The sequence below is a fragment of the Mus caroli genome, chromosome 4 (genome assembly GCF_900094665.2).
Source record: "Mus caroli chromosome 4, CAROLI_EIJ_v1.1, whole genome shotgun sequence".
NCBI classification, from domain to species: Eukaryota; Metazoa; Chordata; class Mammalia; order Rodentia; family Muridae; genus Mus; species Mus caroli.
The window spans coordinates 78,939,491-78,964,458 of NC_034573.1; the positions used below are offsets into that span (position 1 = coordinate 78,939,491).

At 41.3% G+C, this 24,968-nt stretch overlaps 1 protein-coding gene across 3 annotated transcripts in view; it reads left to right on the plus strand.

The window, feature by feature from the left end:
* Window positions 1-24,968, plus strand: part of Adamtsl1 (ADAMTS like 1) — an 883,891-nt gene that overhangs the window by 808,719 nt on the left and 50,204 nt on the right. For all 3 annotated transcript variants that reach the window (XM_029476025.1, XM_021160015.2, XM_029476026.1), the window contains 2 exons: window positions 3,263-3,390; window positions 21,782-21,910. In XM_029476025.1, coding sequence (XP_029331885.1) covers window positions 3,263-3,390; window positions 21,782-21,910 — 257 coding nt within the window. The remainder of the gene's footprint in view (window positions 1-3,262; window positions 3,391-21,781; window positions 21,911-24,968) is intronic.

Sequence of the window (24,968 nt, forward strand, 5' to 3'; positions counted from 1 at the left end):
AGATGACAGCGTTTAGTTGAGTTTTTAAAATTAAAAAATAAATAAATAAAAATTAGGTTTCAAAAGTCATTCCTCATTCCTGATCCCAGCATGCACTATCTGAATCAATTTCTTATGTCTAAGTATGTGCCTCCTCTCAAAATGTAGAAAGTAATACGAAGCCAGTAACGTGGTGAGTAACCTGTGTATTAAACATTGGCTCTCATTCCCCCTTTGTGGCATGTTTTACCATAGTCTCTAGAACCTGTGAGCAGAAAAAGAAATGTTCACCTAGAGATAAGGAGAAGACCCAACCCTACTCTACCCAGGACTCCTGAGTTCTTTGTGCATGCTTTTAAGTTGGCCCATTTGCTCCTACATTTACTGCCTGTCAATTTTCATTCTTTTGACCTGGTGGTTTTATAGTTTTCTAAAATTGCAGGATTCTGGCTATTTTTCTTTAAATTGTTCATTTAGTGGTTAACAGTGCTAAAACCATTATGGAAGAACTAGTTGTCCTGATTCCACCATTCCTCACTCAAGGATAGATCTGTGCCATTTGTTGGCAACCCAGCATGCCCTGTGCCCATTGTCCCCTTCTCTTCTCCACTGCCCGACCTCTTACACAGCCAGCCCCTTGCTCTCTCCTCTGTGTGCTGAGTTTATCCGGTTGCTTTAAAGCTCCTTGACTCTGATCCATTCACTCATCTCAAAAGTGCTCCCCAGGCTGAATATGATGGCACAAGGCTGCCATCCAGCACTGGGAAGGAAGAGACAGGAGCAAGGCAAGTTCCAGGCAAACCTGGGCTCGATAGAAGACACTAAACATCATTAAAATAGCTTTGTGCAACTTCCAGAATGTGCGGGCTCAGGCATGGAGGAGGACCAGGAATCATGGTGCTGAGAGCAACAATAACAAAACAGTGACTTCACATCCATAGTGTATCACGTTCCCAGTCTTTCCTATGTGCTCCAAATGCAGGAGTCCCTGAAGAATCAACACCCAGATTGGTGCTGCAATTCTCATTTATATAGGGGGCTGTCATTGAGAAGTTAAATAAAAAATAACTCCTCCAAGGCCACAGAGCAAGTTCCTGAGAGCGTTGCCTTGGAATTCAGGCCATAGAGTTCTGGCATCTTGAGTTCTAGTCTGCTCTCCACCATGCATGGCTTCCTGTGGCTTTGAACATCTTCAGACCAGTGGCTTTGAATCTAACTTAAAGAAGAACTGATTCAACTTGACAACACTTTGCTGAACATTAAAGATGAAATGATAAGACAGTCCTCACCCTTGAGCTAATAATTTATAGTCTAGCTAAAAAAGAAAAAAGAAAGAAAGAGTGTAGAATTGAAAATATCTTTGTAGAACAAAATAACCTGAATATGGAGCTATGAACCAATGGCATGTGACTCTTCTATATCTTCATACCTAACACACACACACACACACACCTCATCACAACGATCAAGCATTACTAATTACTAATAAGAGATACTGGCAATAGAAATATCGAACCATAGTTTGGAAGTTATCTGCATTATGCATTATGGTAGTAGTCTCTCTGCTTAGTAGGAAACATACTAAATCTACATTTTAGTAGCTGATAGACTGTAATGGTAGAAAGTCAGTTTGTCAGTGACTGATACTTAGATCCTAGCAAGACTAGCATAAGGTTCAAAAGAACGATCTTTCAGCCTCCTGCTTCAAGTATTAATGACTCCTTTCTGTAAGGAAAGGAGAAATGATGCTGGTTGTAAAGAGGCAAGCAGGCTAATGGATTTGAGGATTTAGTGAACTTTAACCCCAACCTTCTTGGTGTGGTGAAATTGAATATGATCTACTATGTTCTATTTAAATTGATGCCGTCTGCTTTTGCTATTCTTATAAAGCAATTGTATGGAAGTGTGTGCATATTCCTGGGACATCATGAAGATTTAAACCATGGTCCATTTTACTACTTTTTTTTTCTCCAATTTTTAAATCTAAAACAGCTTGAACACCTGAAGAGATTTAGCAATGCCGTTGCATTATGCTGCATCCGGTAAGATTCCTTTAGGATACAGTGATGTTGGTATCCAAGGTAATAGCTTACATAGCTATCTTTCTCTTATTAGCTTCTTTGAAGTAAACTGGCATGTAACTGTCTGACTTAGAGACAAACCTCCAAAGATGAATGAATGTGTGCGTGAATGAGTGGGTGAGTTACCTCACAGTCTCCTGTTATTCTCCTGTCATCCCCCATGCAGCTTCAGCTCCACTCAAGGTTGCAAAAGCACGGCCATCCCCAGAACTATAGTGGTGCTCTAGAATAGTACTAAAGTAACTACAAACCATTGCTTTGGCTGATATGTTCTGTCTTCTTTTTCATTATTTTTTAAAGAACAGAACTGCCCATACATAGCTAGATTGAGAGATACAATCCCACTCCTGCCTTCCATCTGGCAAAGGTAAAAATAACAACACAATAATATGTCCATGACTAACAACAGAGCTAAGGAGACTCAAGACTGGTCAAGTGCCTTAGAAAACTAAGAGTTGCCTAGGGGTGTTGCTGAACTGCAAAGCCATTGAACCTAGAAGGACCATGCAAAAGACATAGTAAAGAAAACAGAGTGGTTACCCAGATGGAGAATACTGCTGAGGCAGGATACCCAACCAAGACCAAGCATTTAACTTCCACTCCTCAACAGTCCTCCTCTTTCTTGAACAGGTGACCCTCTGGTGCCTGCTTGATTCCCAGGGATGGATGTTAACACTAGTGGGTAGTTCTTTGAAACTTGAAATTGGAAAGGACCACCAAGGTGGAAAGAACTAGTCTAGTAATGTCACAAATACTTTTCTATGGCATGAGTGGTCTGTTCCACCTAAGACCTTCCTACCCCAGGCCCTGGATATCTTAGTTCCTACCCTGTCTCTCTAGCTCTTCTAGATTCCTACCTCTACATATACATTTTAGGTTTTATCAGCCCGGTTGAGTAATTGAACCATCAGCTTGAAGGCACCACCATAAATTGCATTCCATATAACAACTGTTGTCTGTGCCAACTATTAGCATTAGAGCAGGTAGTCAGCACACTTATAAACAAATCAAAACCCCTATCTGAGATCACCAACGTGCCAATCAAATCAATGAAAGAGCCTGGGTTTCCTGAATATCCTATCTTGTCTTTCTGGGTTGTTAGAACATAGTTCTCAATGCATCCCTACACATCTTCCCCATACTGAGTTCCAAAAGGAGTCAGCTGACTTGACCAGGTCTACATTTCTTTTCTGTTGCTCCAGGATTCTTCTACAGCCAGATGATTCCTTACAGATCTTGGCACCAGTGGAAGCTGATGTGGGTTTCTATACTTGCAATGCCACAAATGCCTTGGGATATGACTCTGTCTCCATTGCTGTCACATTAGCAGGTAACCTAAAAACCCCTGTCCACTTCTATTCAGAAATCCTTTTAACTAAATGCCTATAATATGTCACACATGCCTGAGGTGCATAGGTAAATGTGACCCAGTCCCCAAACTGAAGTTTTTATTCAAATGTACCCCTGTCAATGCTTTCCCCATATCTACAGAGGTTCGACAAAGGTTTCTGCACATAGTGCCTGAGGTTGATGAAACTCCGAGTATAATCCTTCCAAGGTTGTGCTGTCGAAACAATGTACTTTCATAAAACGTCTTAGCCTGGGACAAATCCTTGCCTTTAAAACCGTAAGAGACCTTAGATACTGACCGAGTCAACACCTTGTTTCTTAGTCGCCAGGCAACCTGAAGTCACACCTCTGCGTAGCTGATATGAGGAACAAGAAGAGGGTGAGGTCTCCTAAAGCTCGGCTCCCCTTCACCTCCACCCCGCTGATCCTATGGAGACAGGATCCTTTTCCTTAGACCTGGGCTAACAGTCTTTGTGGTGGTGTGGTGCATGTGTTTGTATTTATTCTTTTCAGTTGCTGCTCCCATCAGATGATTCAGTAGATGCTAGGAAAGCCGGCTTCACCCATACTGACCTCATCCATCCGTGGGGGGATTATGTTGTCACACTGTACTCCAGTCACACATGCTACTCTCTTTTGTATCTGTTTTTGCAACAGTCTTTCTGCCCCTATGACTTAAGGCTCATCTGGAAAGGGACCTGTAGTAGCTTTGCAGGGAAAATGAAAGTTGATAATGAAGAAGGCAAGCTAAGGTGCCCTAAGGGGGACTAAAGACTCTGCTTTGTAAATGTGTGTGTGTGTGTGTGTGTGTGTGTATGTGTGTGTGTGTGTGTGTGTGTGTAAAGTGTTTGCTCTTTCCTAATTGCATTCTAGTTCCAATCTTCATTCTTCTCTATACAGAATCCAGATGTTGAGCAACAATCTTCTAAAATCTCTTCTGCTGTCTACTCTCCAACCCACACCTACATGGGCACTGTTGACATACTTCCAATTGCTTGTCAGTGGGGAATTAATTCTCTTGTTTATGTTGAGCTAGACACAGTTCAGCTCTGCCATGGACTAAATACCCTCATTTGCTGGAATCTAATATAATGAATAGAAACCTGGGATTTAGGCAAAGCTATTGTAATATCAAACTCATCTTCAACTCTTTGAAGGCAAGCTGTTGGAAGCTGCCAAATGTTCCAAAGCCAGAGAAGAGAAACAGAGGGTCTAAAGAGGCGCCAAGCAAGGGGCTGAGTAATGAAGTATGACCGTAGACACCATGCCCAGGATTTAGGAACAACGTGCCCATCCTTCAGCTGCTGTGTTTGTTTGAGTCTCCTGAAAAACCTTTTAAACAGCTCCTCTAAAAGCAGGGTGGGAAGTGTTGGTGTGCCAAAAGATCATGATTGCCAGCTACACCTCTGCCAATGTTGGGGAACACTCACCTATAAAACTCAAGGTTGGGGCTTCTGGGTGCTTACGGATTAGGGAATGCAGTAGAGCTGCCTACCTAAAATAGAGAAATAGCTGGGATTCTGTTCAAGTCGAACATAGTAGCTCACACCATTAATTGCACTACTGAGCTGAGACAGGAAGATATGAGTTCTGGGCCAGCCTGAGCTACTTAGCAAACTCCAGTCCAGCAGAGGTTCCCTAGTGAAACCTCATCTCAAAACAAAGATGCTTCTTCACAATATATGTCATGTGAGCTAAACATAACCTGAGATTAGAGGTGGGAGTGAATACTGAGCACTTCTACATTTGCTTACCAGTTATACTTGTTATTAGCTACATGATCTTGGGAGAAAAAAAAGGTGTACAGAGTCTTGAGTATCAGTGAAATTAATACTATCCACAGGGTGGTGTGAGTTAAATAAGGCTGTAGGTGTATGACTGATGAATACTGGGAATAGAGTATATCAATTGGTTATCTAGAACTCAGCCATGAACACATACATACAAGTAACATTATATGTACCAAGGAAGTTATATTTAGGAATATGTGTGAGTATACACATACATATATGTATGCAATAACAGGCTATGAATTTGAAGGCGAGGGGAGAGGAATATATGGGAGAGTTTGGAGGAAGGAAAGGGAAGGGATAAATTGTAATTCTGTGTGTGTGTGTGTGTGTGTGTGTGTGTGTGTGTGTGTGTGTGTGTGTGTGAATAAAAGTGCTTATTTATAGCAGTGCTGGTAACATCATTCACACTCAGTAAACGTTAGCTTTCTTTCTCTAGCTCTGGTAATGTGAAAGTCCTTGGAAACAGCTCCAAGACTGGAAACATCAGCCCAGCTTTGTGTCCACACTGTTTTTAGCCTGAGTCTTCAACACCAACTGAGTTCACTTGTGGTCGGATTCTTATAAATTCTGGTGCTGCTGTACACTTGGAGAAATTTCAGTGTTCTTGGGTTGTTTGTTTGTTTGTTTGTTTTTCTGGACTGAGGCTCAAGATAAATAAGTGCCCTGATAGTCTCATAAGAAAAGTACAGGCTTTGGTCCTGTGGGTCCCCCTTGTGTAGTTCGAGGGAGCCTCAGAACATAGGCTTGTATCACACTTAGCCACTTCCTATGCTGTTTCTTAACTTGCTGACCTCATTTCATCATCCAGCCATGAGAATCACCAGGAGCTCCCAGAAATAGTCTGGGATGACTAAATTATCTCATTGGTGTAACATGCTTAGAACCATCATGCCCAGCACATCTTAAATGCTCAACTGCTTGTTAGCCAGAATTACTATTTACAATATCAAACCAGAATCAACTAATGTTAAGAGCATAGGGAAACACCTTTTTCAGAGATACAATGCTTACCAGCACCTTGTGAAGGCCATTTCTCTCAGTGTCTCTCAGGCAGCTGGAGAAGCTGACTTAGCCAACTGAAAACTGCTTACGCATCTAAACTGAGGTAGCTTCTGATAAGTACTGTTTCCAGCAAGGGAGATGGCTTGTGATGAGAACACAGGGAGAGGCCCAAGTCTCATTTTGAATACCGCTTACTTAATGTGCAGGTCTAACCGTGCTAGGGAAAGAGAAGTTTTTGATGTGTACAGATATCAGCAAGAGATTGGAACACCATCTTGGCCAGTCAGGTTCTGCTTTGAGTCACCTTGCTAGGAAGCCTTCCCAACCAGAGTAGCACTGGCAGTGTTTTGAAGCAAAGCAGGAGTTTCCTGGTAAATTGCTTCCGTGTGGCTAGGTTAGCTCCACTTACCAATACAGATGAGAGCCTCTCCAGGTGGAGACTGCTGCTGAAGTCATACCCAAAACGGAAGTGTTTCTGGTTGTCATTGATTTTATAAGATCACAAAAAAGATACTATAAGGCCAGCTTGGCACCATCAGTGGGAAATGAGAAGATGAGAGCTAAGGGGTGGGTGTATCTGTCATGGAAAGGAGAGAGCACAGATGAGCTCATCTCAGGCTTCCATGGGGAGCTAGAAAATGCTTCTTCTTTCCTGGCAAGTTTTCCTGTCTTTTTGTGAGTTGAGTGGCTGACACATTTTGTGTCTAATAAAGAGATCAGAGAGACCCTGCTAAGGAAATGAAACTAAAAGGTAGTTGTTTTGAAATTCTTTCTCTACCCCTCCTCATCATGATTTAGTAGCTGCAATAAAAAAGGAAAGTAGCTGTGTAAGTTTTTCATAATGTTAAGTCATTTCAAATTGGTGGTCCTCAAATTTTGAAACCAGCAGTTGTTAACCTGAGAGTTTTCTTCATCAAGTTAGACTCAAAGAGGGCCTTGTCACCAGTAGCAAAGTCTGACAAAAGAAACTTTTCTCCGATACCTGGATCAAAACGAAAGCTAGACAAGAATGACTGTGTCTCAGTGGTAGCCTGAGTCACATGGTGCTAGCCATTGACTGAGTCAACCTGCCATCAAAAGGACCTTAGTACTGGCTAGAATGGTAAATGACCAACACTTAAGTACAGAAACAAAGAGTCCACCAAACATCTGCACTTCATACTTAAAACTAAAGATGAGAATATAGCAAATTTACTTGACTTTCAAGAAGACTTAAGGAAACAAATAAGAGACCAGAAAGTATTGTGGGCAGGCTCATCTCAACCCTATGGAAAAAGAAAAATTTCATCTGTCTAGCAGAGTACAGAAGGATGGGTAGTTGGATAGATGAGAGATGTAGCATGCCTTTGTCATGGTTTTAGGAGAGGCTGCAACTGCCTAGATCTATGTCCATGATGCTTCCTTTGTAAAGGACTCTGTATGCAACAGGCAAAGGGAATGGCAGAACTCTGTGCTGTCTGTTCTCCTGAGGTGTCAAGTTCAGTTGATTAATTAGAAAACATAGTAGCAAGATCCCAAGGACCATGACACTCTGGCATGGGAAAAAGAAATACCTAAGGAGATGAGTGATAAAGTCAAGGCAGCGGGGGCATGTTTAGAAAAGGACTGTGGGCCACACTCATGTCTTCTGATGCTCGGGGCCCTTTGGATTTATACTGAAACACACTGAGGGAACAGAATTTCAAGGGTCAAGAATTCCCATTCTTCCTCATTCTTGCTCAGGTTAACTAGTAGCCACAATGTGACCCCGAATGACTACAAACTTTTTTCCAGATTTCTTGAGATATGATTTATGTTTTGTAAAACCCTTCCACCGTGGGTGCACAGTTCAGATATTTATTCAACAAGTCTATATCTTTTTGTAACTATTCCCAAAAAATGAGGGTTTCTTTCATCTTTAAAAGTTTCATCAAGGTATTGTCCATATATAGCAGACAACTTCACAGAAGCCAGTGGCATATGGTATATATTCAGAGTTCTGCATCTCTCATCACATTCACCTTTAGAGTACATTCTCATTCCTCCCCAAATGAACTTCATGGCCCTTAACTATCACTCCCTAATCTCCCAGGCAAACTCCAAAGTATTTTGTCTCTACAAAGCTATCTATCCTGAACAGGTTTGTGTATGATTATGTAAATGGAATCATACAATACTTTGTCTTTTGCTACTAATCTTTATTATTGGGCATAATGATGATGATAGTTTATACCACCACCACCACCACCCAGACCATTACACCACCACCCCGACCATTACCACCACCACCACCACCACCACCCCTTGTGCCATATCCCACATTCACTTTATAGCTAAATGATTCTTCCTTAAGGGCTGTTATTCCTCAGGGCAGGGTAGTAGTCCACTATAAGAATAGGCCACCTTTCATTCATCACTTCCTCGGGTGGTAGAGTAGACACATGTGTCATTTCCACTTTGGGCTATAATGAATAATGATGCCATAAAGATTTGTGTGCACCTTCACATGTGGCAGCTATAAGTTTCATCTCTTGGCTGACTCATTTCTAAAAGTGCTCCCTTATGTAGAGCATTTATGTTTACCTTTTAAAGGATCTGCCAACTTTGTTCCAAACAGCAGAATTATGTCACATCTCCGTTAGCAGTGTAAAGAACCCTAGTTTCTCCATGCCCTCTCTGCTTCTTATTGTCTGTCACTTTTATTACGCAACAGTCCTCATGACTAGTGATGTTAAGTATCTTTTATTGTTTTAATTAGTGTAAAGAATACTCATAACAACTTCCCACATCTTCCCACCTTCTCCTCTTCACCCAGTCAAGCATTGTTTTGCCCCTTATATTTTCTTGGTTGCAAGTGTAATTTTGGCTCCAAGAGATAGAGATAGAGAGATAGAGAGATAGATATATATATATAGAGAGAGAGAGAGAGAATGAATATATATATATATGAATATGTGTATTCATATATATATATGAATATGTATATTGTGCATATTTATTCCTACTGCTACTGTTACAAGTTAACATGTATTTCAGGAACCAAATAAGATATTCTCATATTTCATACAGTCCTGTAGGTAGAAATACTGATGGTTGCTAAAATCAAAATGGCAATAGGCTCTCTTCTTCCCTAAAGACTCTCAGGAACATCCTTTCTTTCTCATTCAAAATGATGGAAGAATTTTGCTTCATAACTGGGGACCTCATTTTCTTTCTGATTATAAACTAAACACCATTCTAGAAGCCATTGTAGATTTTGGCTCTTGACTCCCTGTTCAAAGCCAAAAGTGATGTCTTTGGCCCTTCTCATGTGTCACCTACATACTCTTCCGTCCCTTCTTCTCTTTCTAAGTGTATATGGGGTTAAACTGGACCCACCTAGATGACCTAGGATCATCTCTCTGTTTTAAGTTCAGCTAATTCCCACCTGCCACATCATGGCTTCCAGGGATTAAGACATCTTTGCAAGGTCATTATTTTGCCTGCTGTACAATGTCTGAGGACACAGTTCATTTCCATCAGATTGCTGCCAAAGAATAAAGTGCAAGGCAATATTGCTAGACCTGATTTTTCCAAAAACACCAAACCCAAAATACTTTTAAACACCACACATTTTTAATGTTTCCATTTTTAGTTAAAACAATTCCACAATTGTAAAAATTCTTCCTGGACTAAACAGGTTTATGTTCTGATCCCAGCCCCTGTTTAAGTGGTCTACTTTCTATAGTTCTGTGCATGTGTACACCTTATTTCCTAAGGACAATGTTTGTAATTTGAATCTTGGCTTATTTAGCAAATAACAGCAGTAGAGCTACTACAGTCATGCAGTAGTTTGAAAAGAACAGCAAGATTTGCTTTTCAATCTTGCTGAAGACGGGAGGTTGCTGTAATAATGGAAGACATTAGGGAATGCATTTGACTCATTACCAAATTTAGAAGCAGATTCAGAACTATAAACCTGTTGCTTAATTGTAAACAGAGGATCTTTAAATAGATGTACTCTTGGCTCCTTTAGACCCGAGAGTTCTGTAGCTCTCTTACATGAGAAAAAAAAGGACAACAGTGACCATTGACTATGGCTAGCTCTGAGGTCCCCTTACCTGCAGATCTGACAAGGAAAATTGACTCGGTTTTTCTTTTGTGGAACAGAAGGAAGCAGTATGCAACTTTTACAGTAAATTCTTTAAAAATAATAAATAAATGAAACAGTCTCAAGAACATACTAAACGTCATCTCAGCTGGAGCTCAAGGACAAGGGAAGAAAGGACAAGTTAAAGGACACCTTCACAGACAGGAGGACAGCAAAGGGCTTGTTCCAGAATCACAAAATGTGGAAGGTTTGTAGAAGGAAAATCAGACTGAGAAAGAAAAAGATCATGCATGTTATCTGTGACAGAGCAATTCATGTTAAGTTGCTAAGAATATAATATATGTATAATATTACACATTAACTGAATATAATACAGCTATTATTAAATAGAATACATAAGAATATTTGTAGAATTATCTGGGCGGGCCCAGTTTAATATGAACACTTAGAAAGAGAAGAAAGGACAAGAGGATGTGTAGATGATACATGTACAGGGCCAAAGACATCACTGTTGGCTTTGAAGACAGGTAAGGAGCCAAGGTAATAATACTGAATGGAATATACAAGAATATAATATATATAATATTACATATGTTAATATTATATATAATATATATATATAATATCCTGGAATATTTCTGGCCAGATAGAAACAGCAAGTAGACATTGATAGACAGTGCCTGTGATACCAAATATCAGTGTGGGATGTTACTAATATTCATAAAGGTTTTCATAGGTTTTGGTCAATTTTGGTCCTTTAAACCTAAGCTAGGAGCCTTGAATACTTTAACTGAAAATTCCCCTTCCAAGAGGTTTTTTGTTTTTTGTTGTTTTGTTTTGTTTTGTTTTTAGTATGGCTCCAATGGTACTTGTAAGAGACTTGTGACAATTGCAGGGTAGGCAGAGTCTGGTGTTTCTTGTGACAATGCTTTGATATACTCACTATGAGGCATTGTCTATTAAGTACATTTGGACTGAATATAATCTGCTTAATTTCAGATATCAACTGTATGAGATTCCCAGTATTTCATTGCTTTAGACTTGAATGCTGCAGTAGACTCATGTTTCAGTTAATGGGCACCGGCACCTTCACCTTCTCTCTAACTGATGTTTAGATTTGCCATGGATCTTACCATGTCTTCTTGGACAGTCTCAGAAATGAGGGTCTGCCTAGCCCAGGTGATTCCAAATCTTCTCTGAAGATGGAGGCTTTGGTCGTATCTCCAATAAGACCTCTGCAGGTGACTTGAGTTTTTGGATCATCTCAGAACTGGCTAAAGTTTAGGGACAATCCATCACATTTAAATTATTTGTTTTAATAATATACTAAAACTCATAATTCTTCAAAATAGAAGCAGTTTCATCTCTTCGGTAACAGAGTTCTCCCTTCTCTTATACTACTAAGACTGTTGTTCCTTCTTCCTCCTCATTCCTCTCCTCCTCCACCTCTTTTGCCGCCTTCTCCTCGTTATTCCTCATCCTGTTAAGCTTTTGTTCCCCTCTCTGTGTTGTACCAAAAGTCTCCAGTCCCTCTTCTCACAGGGCACCATCTGTGTTGTGCCAGAGATTCTGCTGAGGGAGGTTATTAGTGTTGAAACTGTTAAACCTGAAAATGCTGAGGAGAAAGGCCAAATCTGTAATCATCCCATCAAGGCAAGCTTTATTAAGTACTGGGAAGGGAGTTGGACCCTGATCGAGTCCATGCCCAGAATTCCCAGAGAATGGCACTGAATTAGGTTAATCAGGTACTCATAAAGGCTAAAGTCTACAGTACTTCCTGCCTTCGTCCAATCAGGTGTAAGCATTCATTCTGCCTATGTGTGACCAAGTACATCCTGTGCAGTTGGAGCAACCAACCTTGTTTACTGAAGTGAAAACAACATGAGACTTGTTATCTTACATGAACAGTGGTCCTGATCATTCCAGGAAGTTATCTGTCCTTGGGCACGCGGTGCCTACAGGTTAACTTAAGCCCTTATAGAAACCTCACAAAGTACAAGGACATTCTTGATCCTAGGCCTGTTTCTTACTTAACACTTTCAACAACTACCTACATAGAAAATGGAGGTATACAGCAATTGTGTAACTGAACAAAGTTGTGTGACTATATAGTGATAGAACCCAGATGTTCACTCTGCTCATAACCTGTCCTTCCTCATGCCTATGCCACTGTGGGTACCAGTGATAATAAATTATCATTCATTTTTACTCTTCAGTACTTATGAATATAACCCAGAAATCCTAATCTGACCAGTATCCTTGTAAAATTCTGCCAACCACTAAATTTGGGTCCAAAATTTCTAAGCAACTTTATCCTTGGTGTCCTTTCTAAACCTTGGGTGATTCTCACACCTGCTTCCAAGAATTCTTATTTCCATCATTGCTCCTTGGCTACAATCATTAATGACAGGTTTCTATTCTCAAGACTGGCAGGTGTACATGCTTACTCCCTGATGTAGATTGTTTCTAGCTGAACATTGAGAATCTAAACTCATTCATTTTCTAAACTCATGTTTAATGGCTAAGGATGGAGGAAATCAGTTCCATCAAAATCTGTTACTCATGCTGTAGAATGGAAATAAGACTCCCTTCTGTCCATCCTTCCTTCCATCCTTCCTTCCTTCCTTCAGTATGTTCATGAATACTGATTAGCACTTGCTAACTGCTTTGATAAACATACAAATTATACAGTGTATACAATCTAATACTCTTTCTTCTTTTTGTAAATGTCTAAAACAAAGACTTACAGAGAGTTTGTATAGTTTGAGCTCAGAAGTGGCACACTTCTTTACCTGCTCATCTGCTAGGACTCTAACCTGTGACTGCTCAATTATGGAAAGACTGGAGAGCGACCTAGCTGTGGGCCCAGGATAAAGAGGAAGTTAGTCCCTGCCCTAACTCCTAAAGTGGAAGGCATCACAGTGTGTCTAATAACAGCTCTACTGGTAGAGGCTGCAACACAGCTCTGAGAGTACTTGACAAAACTGTCTGTTCTTGGTGTCACTCTAGGAACAACCCTTTCCAGTTAGTTTTTGTGTTCCTTTGCTTTTTGTTCTTGTTTTGTCAACTTAACAGTGGCTAGAGTCATTTGAGAAAAGGAACCTCAACTAAGAAAATGCTCCCACCAAACTGGCTTGTGGGTAAGCCTGTGAGGCACTTTCTTGTTTGATATGTTAACATGGGAGGGCACAGCCCACTGTGGGAAATGCTACACTCAGGGCAGTTAGTGCTGAGATGTATAGGAGGGAAGGATGTGTCAGCCATGAGGAAAAGTGGAGTTTAACCTGAGCACTGTAAGATGAACTCAACCCTTTCCTCTCCAAGTTGATTTTGGTCATAGTGTTTCAACACCACAGCAACAAAGACTTTAACTACCACACCTTCTTATCTCCTCCCACCACTGTGTCAATCATGTTCACACTGGGCCAGAGAGCTTTTGAATGTGTTCATTGCCGACTTCTCCCTCGTTGATTCTGATTTGTACCTAGAGTCACATGTAAGGAAAGACAGTAGGAGCCCACCATGCATAGGGCTGTGGTTTTGAGCCTTTGCCTCTGAGGTTGTTCATCTGTGCCTGCCTGCCTCCAGGGAGACTCACTCTCCAGGGGCTAGGCTTCCTGGTTTGCTGAGCATCTCTGCTTAAAGACATCCTAAGACTCTACCCATTCCAAGATAAGCATCATATCCACTGATACAGTGTTAGTATCCAGTGTTAGCATCCAGTATTAGCTTTACTCCGGGCTGCCCAGCAGCACGGTCAGATTCAGATTAAATAAAGAACGAGACTCAAGAGTACATATAGAGGCAGGTGTAGTGGTACAAGCTTGTAATCCTAGCACTCCTGGAGGCAGAGCCAATAAGACTGTAACTTTGAGGCCAGCCTGGTTTACATAGCAAGTTTCAGGCCACATGTAGAACTACATAGCAAGACCCTGTCTCGTTTAAAAAAAACAAACAAAACAAAGCAAAACTCAAAGCATTGGAAATTTCAAAATGTACATATAGACATTTTTGTAACTTTTGAGAGAGTCAATTAATTAAGGAAAATTGTTCCTTATAAACGTCTATTAATTATAGATGCTTGGGTGACCTTACACGCTGCGTTAAAAGTCATTCCGGAAGGTGATGGGAGCATAGACATAGCCGTCTGCTAACAACAGCGCCTCTACTGATAGTGGACAAGGCCATTGCTTTTCAGCACAACCTCAATATAATTAATTAAGGGCTGGATTTAATTCAGTGACATTTGAATTTTATAGCTATACACTTGCAGCTATAAAAACCACCTTTATTATTAAAATTCCTGTAGGAAAAATAACTTGGTAATTGTGGGTCTGCTCTGGTCCCCAGCCTCATTTCCCCATTGGCACAGTGGTTTTTATAACACAGTGAGGCAGCTCTTGTATTGGCGAAGGACAGATTATGTCTTTAACAAGTACCCTGGGGATTCTGCAGCAACCAGTCTGCAAACCAGGATGTAGGGACCCTCCCTAACAAACACTAGGCCCAAGATCTGGTGTCCAGCTCAGCATTATGACATACCAGCCCTATGGTCTTGGACAGATCCCTGGCTGTTCAAAAGACAGTTTTACCTATCTGCCTCTCAAAGCTTTTTTTATTTTACACTTAAGACTTTTTTTTTTTGAGGACCTACTTTGTGCCAGGACTAGATGGCAGGGAGATTACATGATGAAGCATGGATGAGAAAGAAGGTAGAGAGAACATAATTTCTGATAGTCTTGTGAAAACGAGAAGTCAAAATAAGTGAGATTTATAATGCCTGGCAAGGGGATAATGGGTTGCATGTTTTAGATGGGGTAGCTGGAAATGGCCTCTCTAAGATATGTTGTGTGCAAAGAACCCTAAATGATGAGAATATATCCATGTGATGTCTGTAGACATCTCAAGGACAGGAACCAGACAGGCCAGGGCTGCTGGGTAGAGGAATGAGAAAGTTCAATAAGCTAGAACAGAGTGGCTTATGGGAAATTTGGTCTCCATGAGGTAGGAGCAGCAGATGGTTGGTCATAACCAAGTAGAAGAGAGTTACTTGTGAAAAGGAGCTATACATTTTGTTTGGATTATACTGAAAGAGTGTCAGAAATGTTGCAAGGCAAACTATATGGTCTGGTTGATGTTTCAGAAAGAAAGGCTTTGTCTTAGCAAGAGACTGCAGTGAATGAGGTCGGAGTAGCAGCAAGGAGCTCACCCTGACCCTGGAAGCTGTACAGTTGCCTGACATAAGGATAGCATTTAGTTATAGCCACAGAGACATTTATTAGGGTTGGGCTAGATTTGGAGTTGATATTTATTAATATCAGTGTTATTCCATATTTCCCTGCATTTTCATGTCAGCATATCATTACAGTACTTCATAATTCCTCTTCACCAGGTCATACATTAGCTTCAGTGGAAGGTAGGTGGGAACAGCCCTGCGCAGTCATAAAAACATGGAAAGCCAACACCTATCCTCACCTGCACCAAGTTTCCACTCCTAACTACAGCTCCAATGAGCTTATTCACTCCTGCCCAGAGGGCAAGTCAAACAGGGAAGGACAATAAAGAGGCCAGCTTCAAATATGAAGCTGACTGGCTGTGCATGAGGCATGAGAGAGAATATGCAAATTATGAAATGCAGGTGTCAGACTCCAAAGACTTTCTTCAGCTAATGAAGGACAAGAAGAGTGAGCCGCAATCTGGAATGCCTTGCCTTTAAAGGGTTAAAACAAAATCAAATCCATTTGACTTACAAAAGATTAAGCTTTAGGTATATGGAATGACCTCATGTGGACCCTTATTTCCCCACGGTGCTTAATAAATGAATCTTTGCATTGTATTTTATGGTCATGTGCATACAGTGCTGTATTTTTCCCCCAGATGATAAAAAGCCCGTTTAAAGCATAGCATACAAAGTTTCTTTCCACTTCCGGAAAGAAAGCGTAGGAGACGTGCTTGGACTGTTCCCTATTCCTCTTGCTCAGTGCAGTTAAAAACCCTGACCATAGTGTGTGCAAGCACAAGCTTGAAAAGTGGAAAGAAGAAAGCTGACTGGCTGGAGACCTTGGAAACCGGGGGATGGTTCAGCTCGCACAATTGTGAATTTATTGGGCTTCCTCTTTGCCTCATAAACTCTAAACTTGGAGCTGAAGAAGGGGGCTACCAGGAAATACCAATGAGTATGTAATATATGTGTGTGTGTGTGTGTGTGTGTGTGTGTGTGTGTGTGTGTATCCTAAAAGCTTGTTCTCTCTAGCAAAAGGAATAGGAAGGAGACACCATAACAAGACAGATGTTCCAAAACTATTGCTGAGCTTTGAGCAAATATCACAGAAACCCTGTGATCCATACAACATAATAGCACAGGCTGATTAAGGAGCCTAGACTCACCTTCTCTCATGGACAATATAAAAGGAGGTACCTACCTCAGCATACCCATGGGGGTGGTGTCATATAAAATGAGGTGTTTCATCCCTACTGGGAGCTAATGAGAACCTTTGAGGAGCCTAGACCTCCATCTTCACCCCATAGGATTCTTATTTGCATACCTACTTGAGAATCAGACCCTTCCCAACTCCCAGCAGCTGTTAGGAAGGCTGTTTCCATTGTGGTGACATTGAAGACCAATGGAGATTCAGAAAGACCACCCTGCCAGGAGTCCCCTAACATGGTATGAGAAGTCAAACCGGGAAGCTGGATATCCACCCTTCTCTGCTTTCAGGTCTATCTGATGCCAGAGAAAATGGCTAAAATACTTAAACAGAAGACTTACATAGGATATAAATCCCCTGTAACAGAATACAAACTGCCTGCACTGATTTTGAAATCGCTCATCACTTAAGAACTCCCTTTTTCTATTCTTACAAACTATAGTGCTAGAAGACCTATCCAGTATTCTAATGTAAGAAAGGAGACAAGATGCATGTGGGATTGCTCTATCAGGTGAGACTGGCACTTGACCTGACTAGTATTGGGAAGGAATGAAAAAAGAACACACACACACACACACACACACAGAGAGAGATCAAGTGGGCTGTGCCCACTGTGATGGAGCAACCCCAACTATGTAAAGCAATGCAGAGCTCCACCAAGTTTAATTATGTACAGCTCAGGGAGAGATTAGCTCATCTCCTTCGGAGAGCTCTGTAGGGGAGTTGTAGTCTCCGGCTGCTGTCACCTGGGAGAGGGAAGTGTGGTTATTACTTGTTTTTTTCCATGCACTGCCAATATTAACAGTGAGACCAGATGAAGGCTTTGCCATCCCTCTGAATCTCTCCCCATGGGAAAGCTTTGCCATTTCCCCATGGGAGGAGGCATTGACATCCTTGACATAGCCATGGTCATGTTAAAACAGTCAGTCGGGATTTCATCCATGCTTTACATGGTCTCCCAGGGCTTCCCCCAAAATGGCAAGGAGAAAGGAAAGCTTGTCCTTTTCCTCAGAAGGACTGATTGTCTATATAACATGTACCTGCATTTCCACATACCAGAAATAAACAAGGAAATTTGAAACACAGTCATCCCTGAAAAGAGATAACTAGGTAAAAAATCCAACAGAACGCATCAAGATTTGCATCTGAACTCTCCAAAGCACTTGTAAAGATCAATGGGCATATGGTCTCCCACAGACTGAAGTGCACAACACAACTGGGAGGTTGGTTTTTCTGTAGTTGATATATATGACTCATAGATATATTTCCTATCAATATCTCAGCAGGACTCCGTAAGTGTGTTTGAAATGAGTGTTAAAAGATAGAGAAGAGTGAGCAGCAAAGGGGAGTGAGGCAGGAAGCACCAGCTTGCCAGACTGTGAGTGTACAGTCACAGTAACTTAGGCTGTGTGTTATTGACAGGAGAAAGGTGAAACACAGAACAGAAATCCCAGAAGCAGATCTTCACAAACATGCTCAGTTCGTCTTGACAATGATGAGGAAGCCAATAAAGACGGAAAAGACAGGCTGCCAAGGAAGGGCAGCAGAACAGCTAAGTAGCCATAGGCTACAAACAAGGACCTTAGCTGAGTACCATACTAATTCATGGATGGGTGACACCAACCAGGATTTATTAAATAGCTGTTTTCACTCAGTACATTTTTTTTATCAGAAATGGAATGCCAATAGTTTAATTTTTAAAAAATGATACTAATTTATTTTAAAAAATCACCAACCATGAACTCCAAATTTCAAAAACCAATAAAATAATTGGTTTCCTGATATTAAAATTAAAGCTTGAGAACAATAGAATAATCCATGAATATAAAAATTAACTCAATGTATCACTAAGCTGAATATAAAACTTAAACCATAAAACTTTTAGGAAAAGGAAAACATAGGAAGTTATCTTTAGACTATAGATCTATGTAAGTAGTTCCTAGACTTGATATAAAAAGCATAACCCATACAAAAATGATAAATTGGATGCTATCAAACTTACACGTAGGTCTGTGAAAGGCCCTGTTAAGGCTAAATGGAAAGCTTCAAACTGGGCAAGCATCTACAGACTGTGTGTCTGGCAAAGTTCTGTATCTAGACTACAAAGACCTCTTAAGATTCTATAGCAAAAGAGGTAGTGGCTGCAGGTTTTGGATGAAAGAAGACAGCCATAGATGTGTCACTCTGGAAGTGGGGAAATGCCCCACCAACGTACTTGATTATGCCTGGAGATGACACATCCACCCTCACTGCAGTGTAAGTTGCTAGAGTCAGCTCTGCTTCTGGACAAGAACATCCAGGTTCACGTGAAGATGGAAGCCATGCCGCCCAGATTTGTGCTATTTGGCTGCTTGAAGCCTTGGTAGCCTATCACTGGGAATATGGTGATGAGGTCTGGAAGGAGATCAGTCAACCTCATCCCATATGACAAGCCCCTGTTGGTAACTTTGCTGCAAATCCAGAAAGTCTGGAGGCCCTGGTGCCTGCCAATGCTTGCTGCCAGAAACCCTACTGATAAGCCCATCGTGAGAGTCAGGATATCACTTTGTGATATGCATTGTGAGATTTTAATGTTTAAACAGGAAGAGAGTCAATGCTGAAATAATCCAGTTACAAATACTCAGATAAAAGATGGTGGTTGGCCCTGCAGCTTCCAGCTGGTGCCTATTGCTTCTGCAGAGGAGTGTATTCCAGCTGCAGGGGAAATCACTTCATCTCAGCTGTGGGGTCATATCCCCTTCAGAGAAGTGATGCCTGGATCCAGAGTGTCTCTTAGATACCTGCCTCGCTGAGAGTCTTTCCCTGATGGTAAATGATGTTCCCATCAAATCCACTTTCTGCACTTCTCTTTGCCTTTATCCAAACTCTTTAAAGGGAACTTGCCCAGTCCAATTGTGTTATAGTTATTATTTGTCTACTTGATTCTAAGCTCCCTGGAGACCAGATTATGCCCTTTTAAGTCTCCATTTTCCCACTTCCACCCATTTGGCAAGCCTCTATCTCCAAAAATATTTACATTATGATTTGTAATAATAGCAAAATTACACTTATAAAGTAAAGTAGCAATGAAAATAATTTTATGGTTGGGGTCACCACAACAGGAGGAACTGCGTTAAAGCCTTAGGAAGGTTGAGAACTGCTGCTTTAGAAAGAGGAGAAATGGATGTGGAGATGGTTGGCCTCCTGTGAGATGGGATATATTACTGTGGGTGATGACTATGTGACAGTATAACTGAATATTTAATGAGGCCACAAGTAGAAATAGATGCCATCTATAAGACTCAAAGAAATGGCAAATTTTCAGACCAGTTATTTGATTTTTGGCTGACAAAGATTCTTGAACGTGACAGTTGTATTAATCTGGACCAAGAGGAGAGAACAGCAAATAATGGGAGAAGAAAAACAAATCTAGGCAAAGTCTTTATCCCTAGAAATTAGAGGAAAAGGCACATGGGTGAGAAAGCTACCACGGAGGACCAGTGGTCCTGTACCACACCTCAGCGCACACTCCAAGCCCCAGGAAAGATGTGAAGCATCCAAAGGAATTTACATACCAACCAGGGTCAGGGAGCTGGCTGTGGCTGTGCCGTGTTACCGTAGGTGACAGCATCCGCACATTCTGACCCTTTCTACAATGCAACAAAACTGTCACAGGAAGTCAGGAAAGATGCCATTGCTCAGTCACCTTTCAAATATCCACCCACAGGGACATGGTAATGGTAATCCTTACTTCAGAAAGAAATCTTTGCCCTCGGTTATAAAAGAGGAAAAGAAAGAATTAGTTCGAAAGGCTTCTGCTCCCTCTTCTCCTGATGAAAAGGGCACTAAATATTAAAGACCAAGCCTGCTTCAACACAGATGCTTAGGGGACAATTCCTTTGCTAGATCTGATTAGCAGCGGTTTGAATACATGGTGTTATACAGCAGATAGCTCAAGCATTGAAACGAAATACAAACCTACAGCTGTTTGGTTTTTTTTTTTCTGTTTTAATACTCCTACTTACCTAACTTCTGGCTAATAATTTCCAAATGCTCAAATTGAGTGAATAGACATTTCACCCAAAAATGTGCATGTGGTAAATACGAAGGTGAGAGATAGTTGACAGCATCAGCCATTAGGGAGAGGCAACTTGAACCAAAATAAGATGTCACTGTGCAACTATCTGGTGAAAGAAATAAAGAAGAAGGGAGGGGGAGTTGCCATGTGACAGTTAAACTGCATTCCTCCACATTTATGCCAAAGAAACGAAGACAAATGTCCCCACAGCTACCTGTACCAGAGTGTTTATGACAGCTTTATCAGAATCTGGAAAGAACCCAGATATCCTACAGCAGCTGAACAGCTAAGCAAACTGTGGGGTTTTTTTCCCTATGTCATAGAATACTACTCTGCAATAAAAAGGACCATGCCATTAAAAAATGCAACCATAATAAGATATAAAAGCTGGAAGAATCTCTAGAGAATTCTGAGAGCTGGCAGGGAGCCAAACATGAGAGGTTCCCAACTCTTGGAAAGCTAGAGAGAGGAGGTTAACGTCAGCACAGATACTTCAGATAATGAAATCGAGGAAATGAAAGGCATGCTAATGGTTGTCAATGCATTTGGGGGGGCCAGAGTTATAGATGTCATGAGGAGTGCTTATAAGGGCAGAAGGTCTGTGGCTTAGCCACGTGGATGTCCACATTGAGACCATGAAATTGTGCTGCCATGGTTGCATCATGGGAAAACTGGATACAGGCTGCTCAGGGTTACTTCTTACAGCTGCACATGAATCGAGAACAGTGCCAAAATACAAATTAAGCTCTTCAAGATTGCCTTTTGTATTTAATGATTAGAACGCATGTGTTATCCTCATTGAGCACCATGTTATTATCTTCAAACTCTTCAGCCTTGTTCTTTTCCTGTGAAGTCTACGGTAGGCATGTGAGTAGACAGGTAACAGGTTTCACTTTCTCCTCCAGGCAAAACATGGTGGGGTATACTCGAGCAGAACACGTGTTTTCTGTTGATCTCCTGGTGTTTCGGGACCCTGGTCTACGATGTTGTTGATGAGAGATCACTTTCTTTCTCATCTCCAGGAAAGCCACTAGTGAAGACATCCCGAATGACTGTGCTCAACACAGAGAAGCCTACAGTCACAGTGGATATCGGTGGCACCGTCAGAACCGTCCGAGGAGTGAATGTGACAATTAACTGCCAAGTGGCAGGTGAGAAACTTGTTCATGTGTTCATCTGTTTCCGATATTGATGGAGCTTTGGGAGAGGCTGGGGGATACAAATGTAAAGTAGATACAAATCCACTCAAGGACTCCAGCACTGAAGCACATTCCTCATTCAGAAAGTGGGGGTGCATTGGAAAGTTAAAGCAGGCAGGTTAATTCTGCCTAAGCCTGGTAGACTAAAGGAGGCTCTAGGGTTTTTAGTTATTCATATTAGACAAATCATAGTTGTGTACATTTGTGAGGTACAGTGTGATAGAGCAAAGAATGATTACGTCAAGCTAATCAGCATTCACTTGTGTTCGTGCAGTGGTGTGTTGTTGCAGTGGTGTGTTGTTGCAGTGGTGTTTGTGTTTGTTTGTTAAAGCAGCTGTGTTACAGAGTAAGGCTGGCTTAGAACTCACTGTGTAGTTCAGGCTTTAAATCCATGGCTTTTCTACAACAGCCTTCTAAGTGCTAGGATTGCAGCTGAGTGACAATCTGGACTTCTTCGTTTTGTTTTCATCTTAATTTTCCATATTAAGAGAATGTGAGCATGTAAGGACTGGGGCAAGTGTGTTACAAGTAGAAATAGGAGGAGTGTGGAAGTGTTCCTGAAGGCTGGCAAGCTGGCACTGTCCAGGGAATAGCATGAGCTTAAGTCTGAATGTGGAGGGCCTAAAACTTTACAAGGTGGATGGCAGATGGACCATAGGTGACCTTGGATGAATGACCAAGAGGCCCAGACAAAAGCAAAGCCATGCTGCTTCAGAGTTGGGGAGATGGCTCAGTGGGTAAGAAAAATTCTTGATATGCAAACAAGAGGACTTGAGTTTGAATCTCCAACACCTAAGTAAAAGCCAGGCATAGCTATACATACCATGTACTGAGATTGAGACAGGAGAGTTCTAACAACTCACCATCCAGCATACCTATCCAGAGTGGTAAGCTTCAGCTACAGTAAGAGACAGGCTCTCAAGAAATAAGGAAAAGAGCAGTAGAAAACACCTGGTGCCCTCCGCTGAAGGCACTAAGTATGTATACCCTCACACATGTGCACACATAGAAAGAAAAAGAAAGAGAGAAGGGGGAGAAGGGAGGGGAAAGGAAAAGAAGAGAAAGGAAAGGGAAAGGAAGGCTTCTGAAGGAAGGAAAGAAGGAAGGACAGAATTGAGGGAGACACTAGGATGACCCACATTCATATCAGAAGAATTAATGTTATAAAAACAGCCATCTGCCAAAAACAATCTACAAATTCAAATCAAAAAATCCCAACCAAAATTCTAGGACCATTCTTTACAGAAAGAGCAAAAACAAAACCTTAAAATCTATAGGAAGGCATAAAGACCAAAGGTAGTCAAAAACATATTGAACAACAACAAAAAAATATTGCTAGCAGTATCACCATCCCTGATTTCAAGTTATACTGAAGAGCCATAGTAATAAAAAAATAGTGTGGTGCCAGCACAAAAAGAAATACACTGATCAGTAGAATAGATTGAGGGTCCAGATATAAGCCCACACCCCTACAGACATCTGATTATTGAAAAAGAGCTCAAAAATGCAGAGGAGAAAGATAGCATCCTCAACAAATGGTGCTAGGGAAATTGGCTATCAACATGGGGAAGAAGAAAACTAGATCCTTTCCTCTCAACCTGCATAAAACTCAACTCCAGATAGCTCAAGGACCTCAACATAAGGCTTGATGCCCTAACACTGAGAGAGTTGAAAATAAAGAGTACACTTCAGCAGACAGAAGGACTTGGCCAGTTACACAGGAAATAAGACCAACAACTGAGAAATGGGATGTCATGAAACCAAAAAGCTCTGTACAGCAAAGCAAACCATCCATCAAGTGAAGAGGCAGACACAGGATGGGAGGAAATGTTAACCAGCTCTGTCTCCCCTAGAAGATTAATACTAGATCATACAAAGAGCTCATAAAACCTAAAACATTAAGAAAACAAACTTGGTCGAAGCATGGACAATAGTTCTTAACAGAGAGTTCTCCAAAGATGTACAGGTGTCTAATAAACATTTTTGAGGTACTCCACATCAGAGTTCATTGTTCATCAAATTAGAACTACTCTGAGATTTCACTTCATCCCAGTCAGAATGTCAATCATCAAGAAAGTAAATGATGACAAATGGAGGTTGAAGGTTCCAGGAAAAAAGGGACCTTTGTTCACGGTTGGTGCAACTTAAACTTGCGCAGCCACTATGGGAGTCAGCTCGGAGCTTCCTCAGAAAACACTGAGGTCTACTACTACCTAGCTACCACTCCGGGCATATACAAGAACTCTGTTGTCTTACTGCAGAGATAATTACCCAAGCGCCTCACTGCTGCTTTGTTCACAATAATCAGAAAAGGAAGCAAGCCTGCATCCCCTTCAGCTGATGAATAGCAAAATGTGGCACATAGACACAATAAGATTCTATACAGCTGTAAAGAAAAATAAAAGTATACAATTTTCAGGTAAGTGGATGAAGCTAGAAAAAAATATATTGAACCAGATAACCCAGACCCAAGTAGATAAATATTCTATATTCTGTCTCGTGCATGGGTCTTTAAAACACCACATACCTAACTTGCAGTATGTAGAGAAATCATGCGGAGAACCTTCTAGAACTAACACCGTTCATGCCCGTGCCCCAAGATTGGTAGGAAGCCTTGGCAGGGATTCCCTCCACACAGGCACTGACTGGTCTTTGTGTAGACAGGGACTCCTCAACCTGGTCACTGTGAGCATAGGCCTCAGAGAGAAGACAGATCCTGTGTGCGCCTACTGAGCACTGGGGTTGCGAGGAGAAGAGACCAGCAGAGAAATAGACAGCGAAACAAGGAATTAGACCAATCGTTCCCAACCTGTGGGTTACTACCCCTTTGGGAGTCAAGAGACCCTTTCGTAGGGTCACCTAAAACCATCTGCATATCAGATCTTTTCATTACTGTTTATAACAGTAGCAAAATTACAGTTATGAAGTAGCAATGAAATAATTTTATGATTGGTATCACCACGGCTGTATGAAGGGGACACAGCATTAGCCAGGCTGAGAACCACTGAAT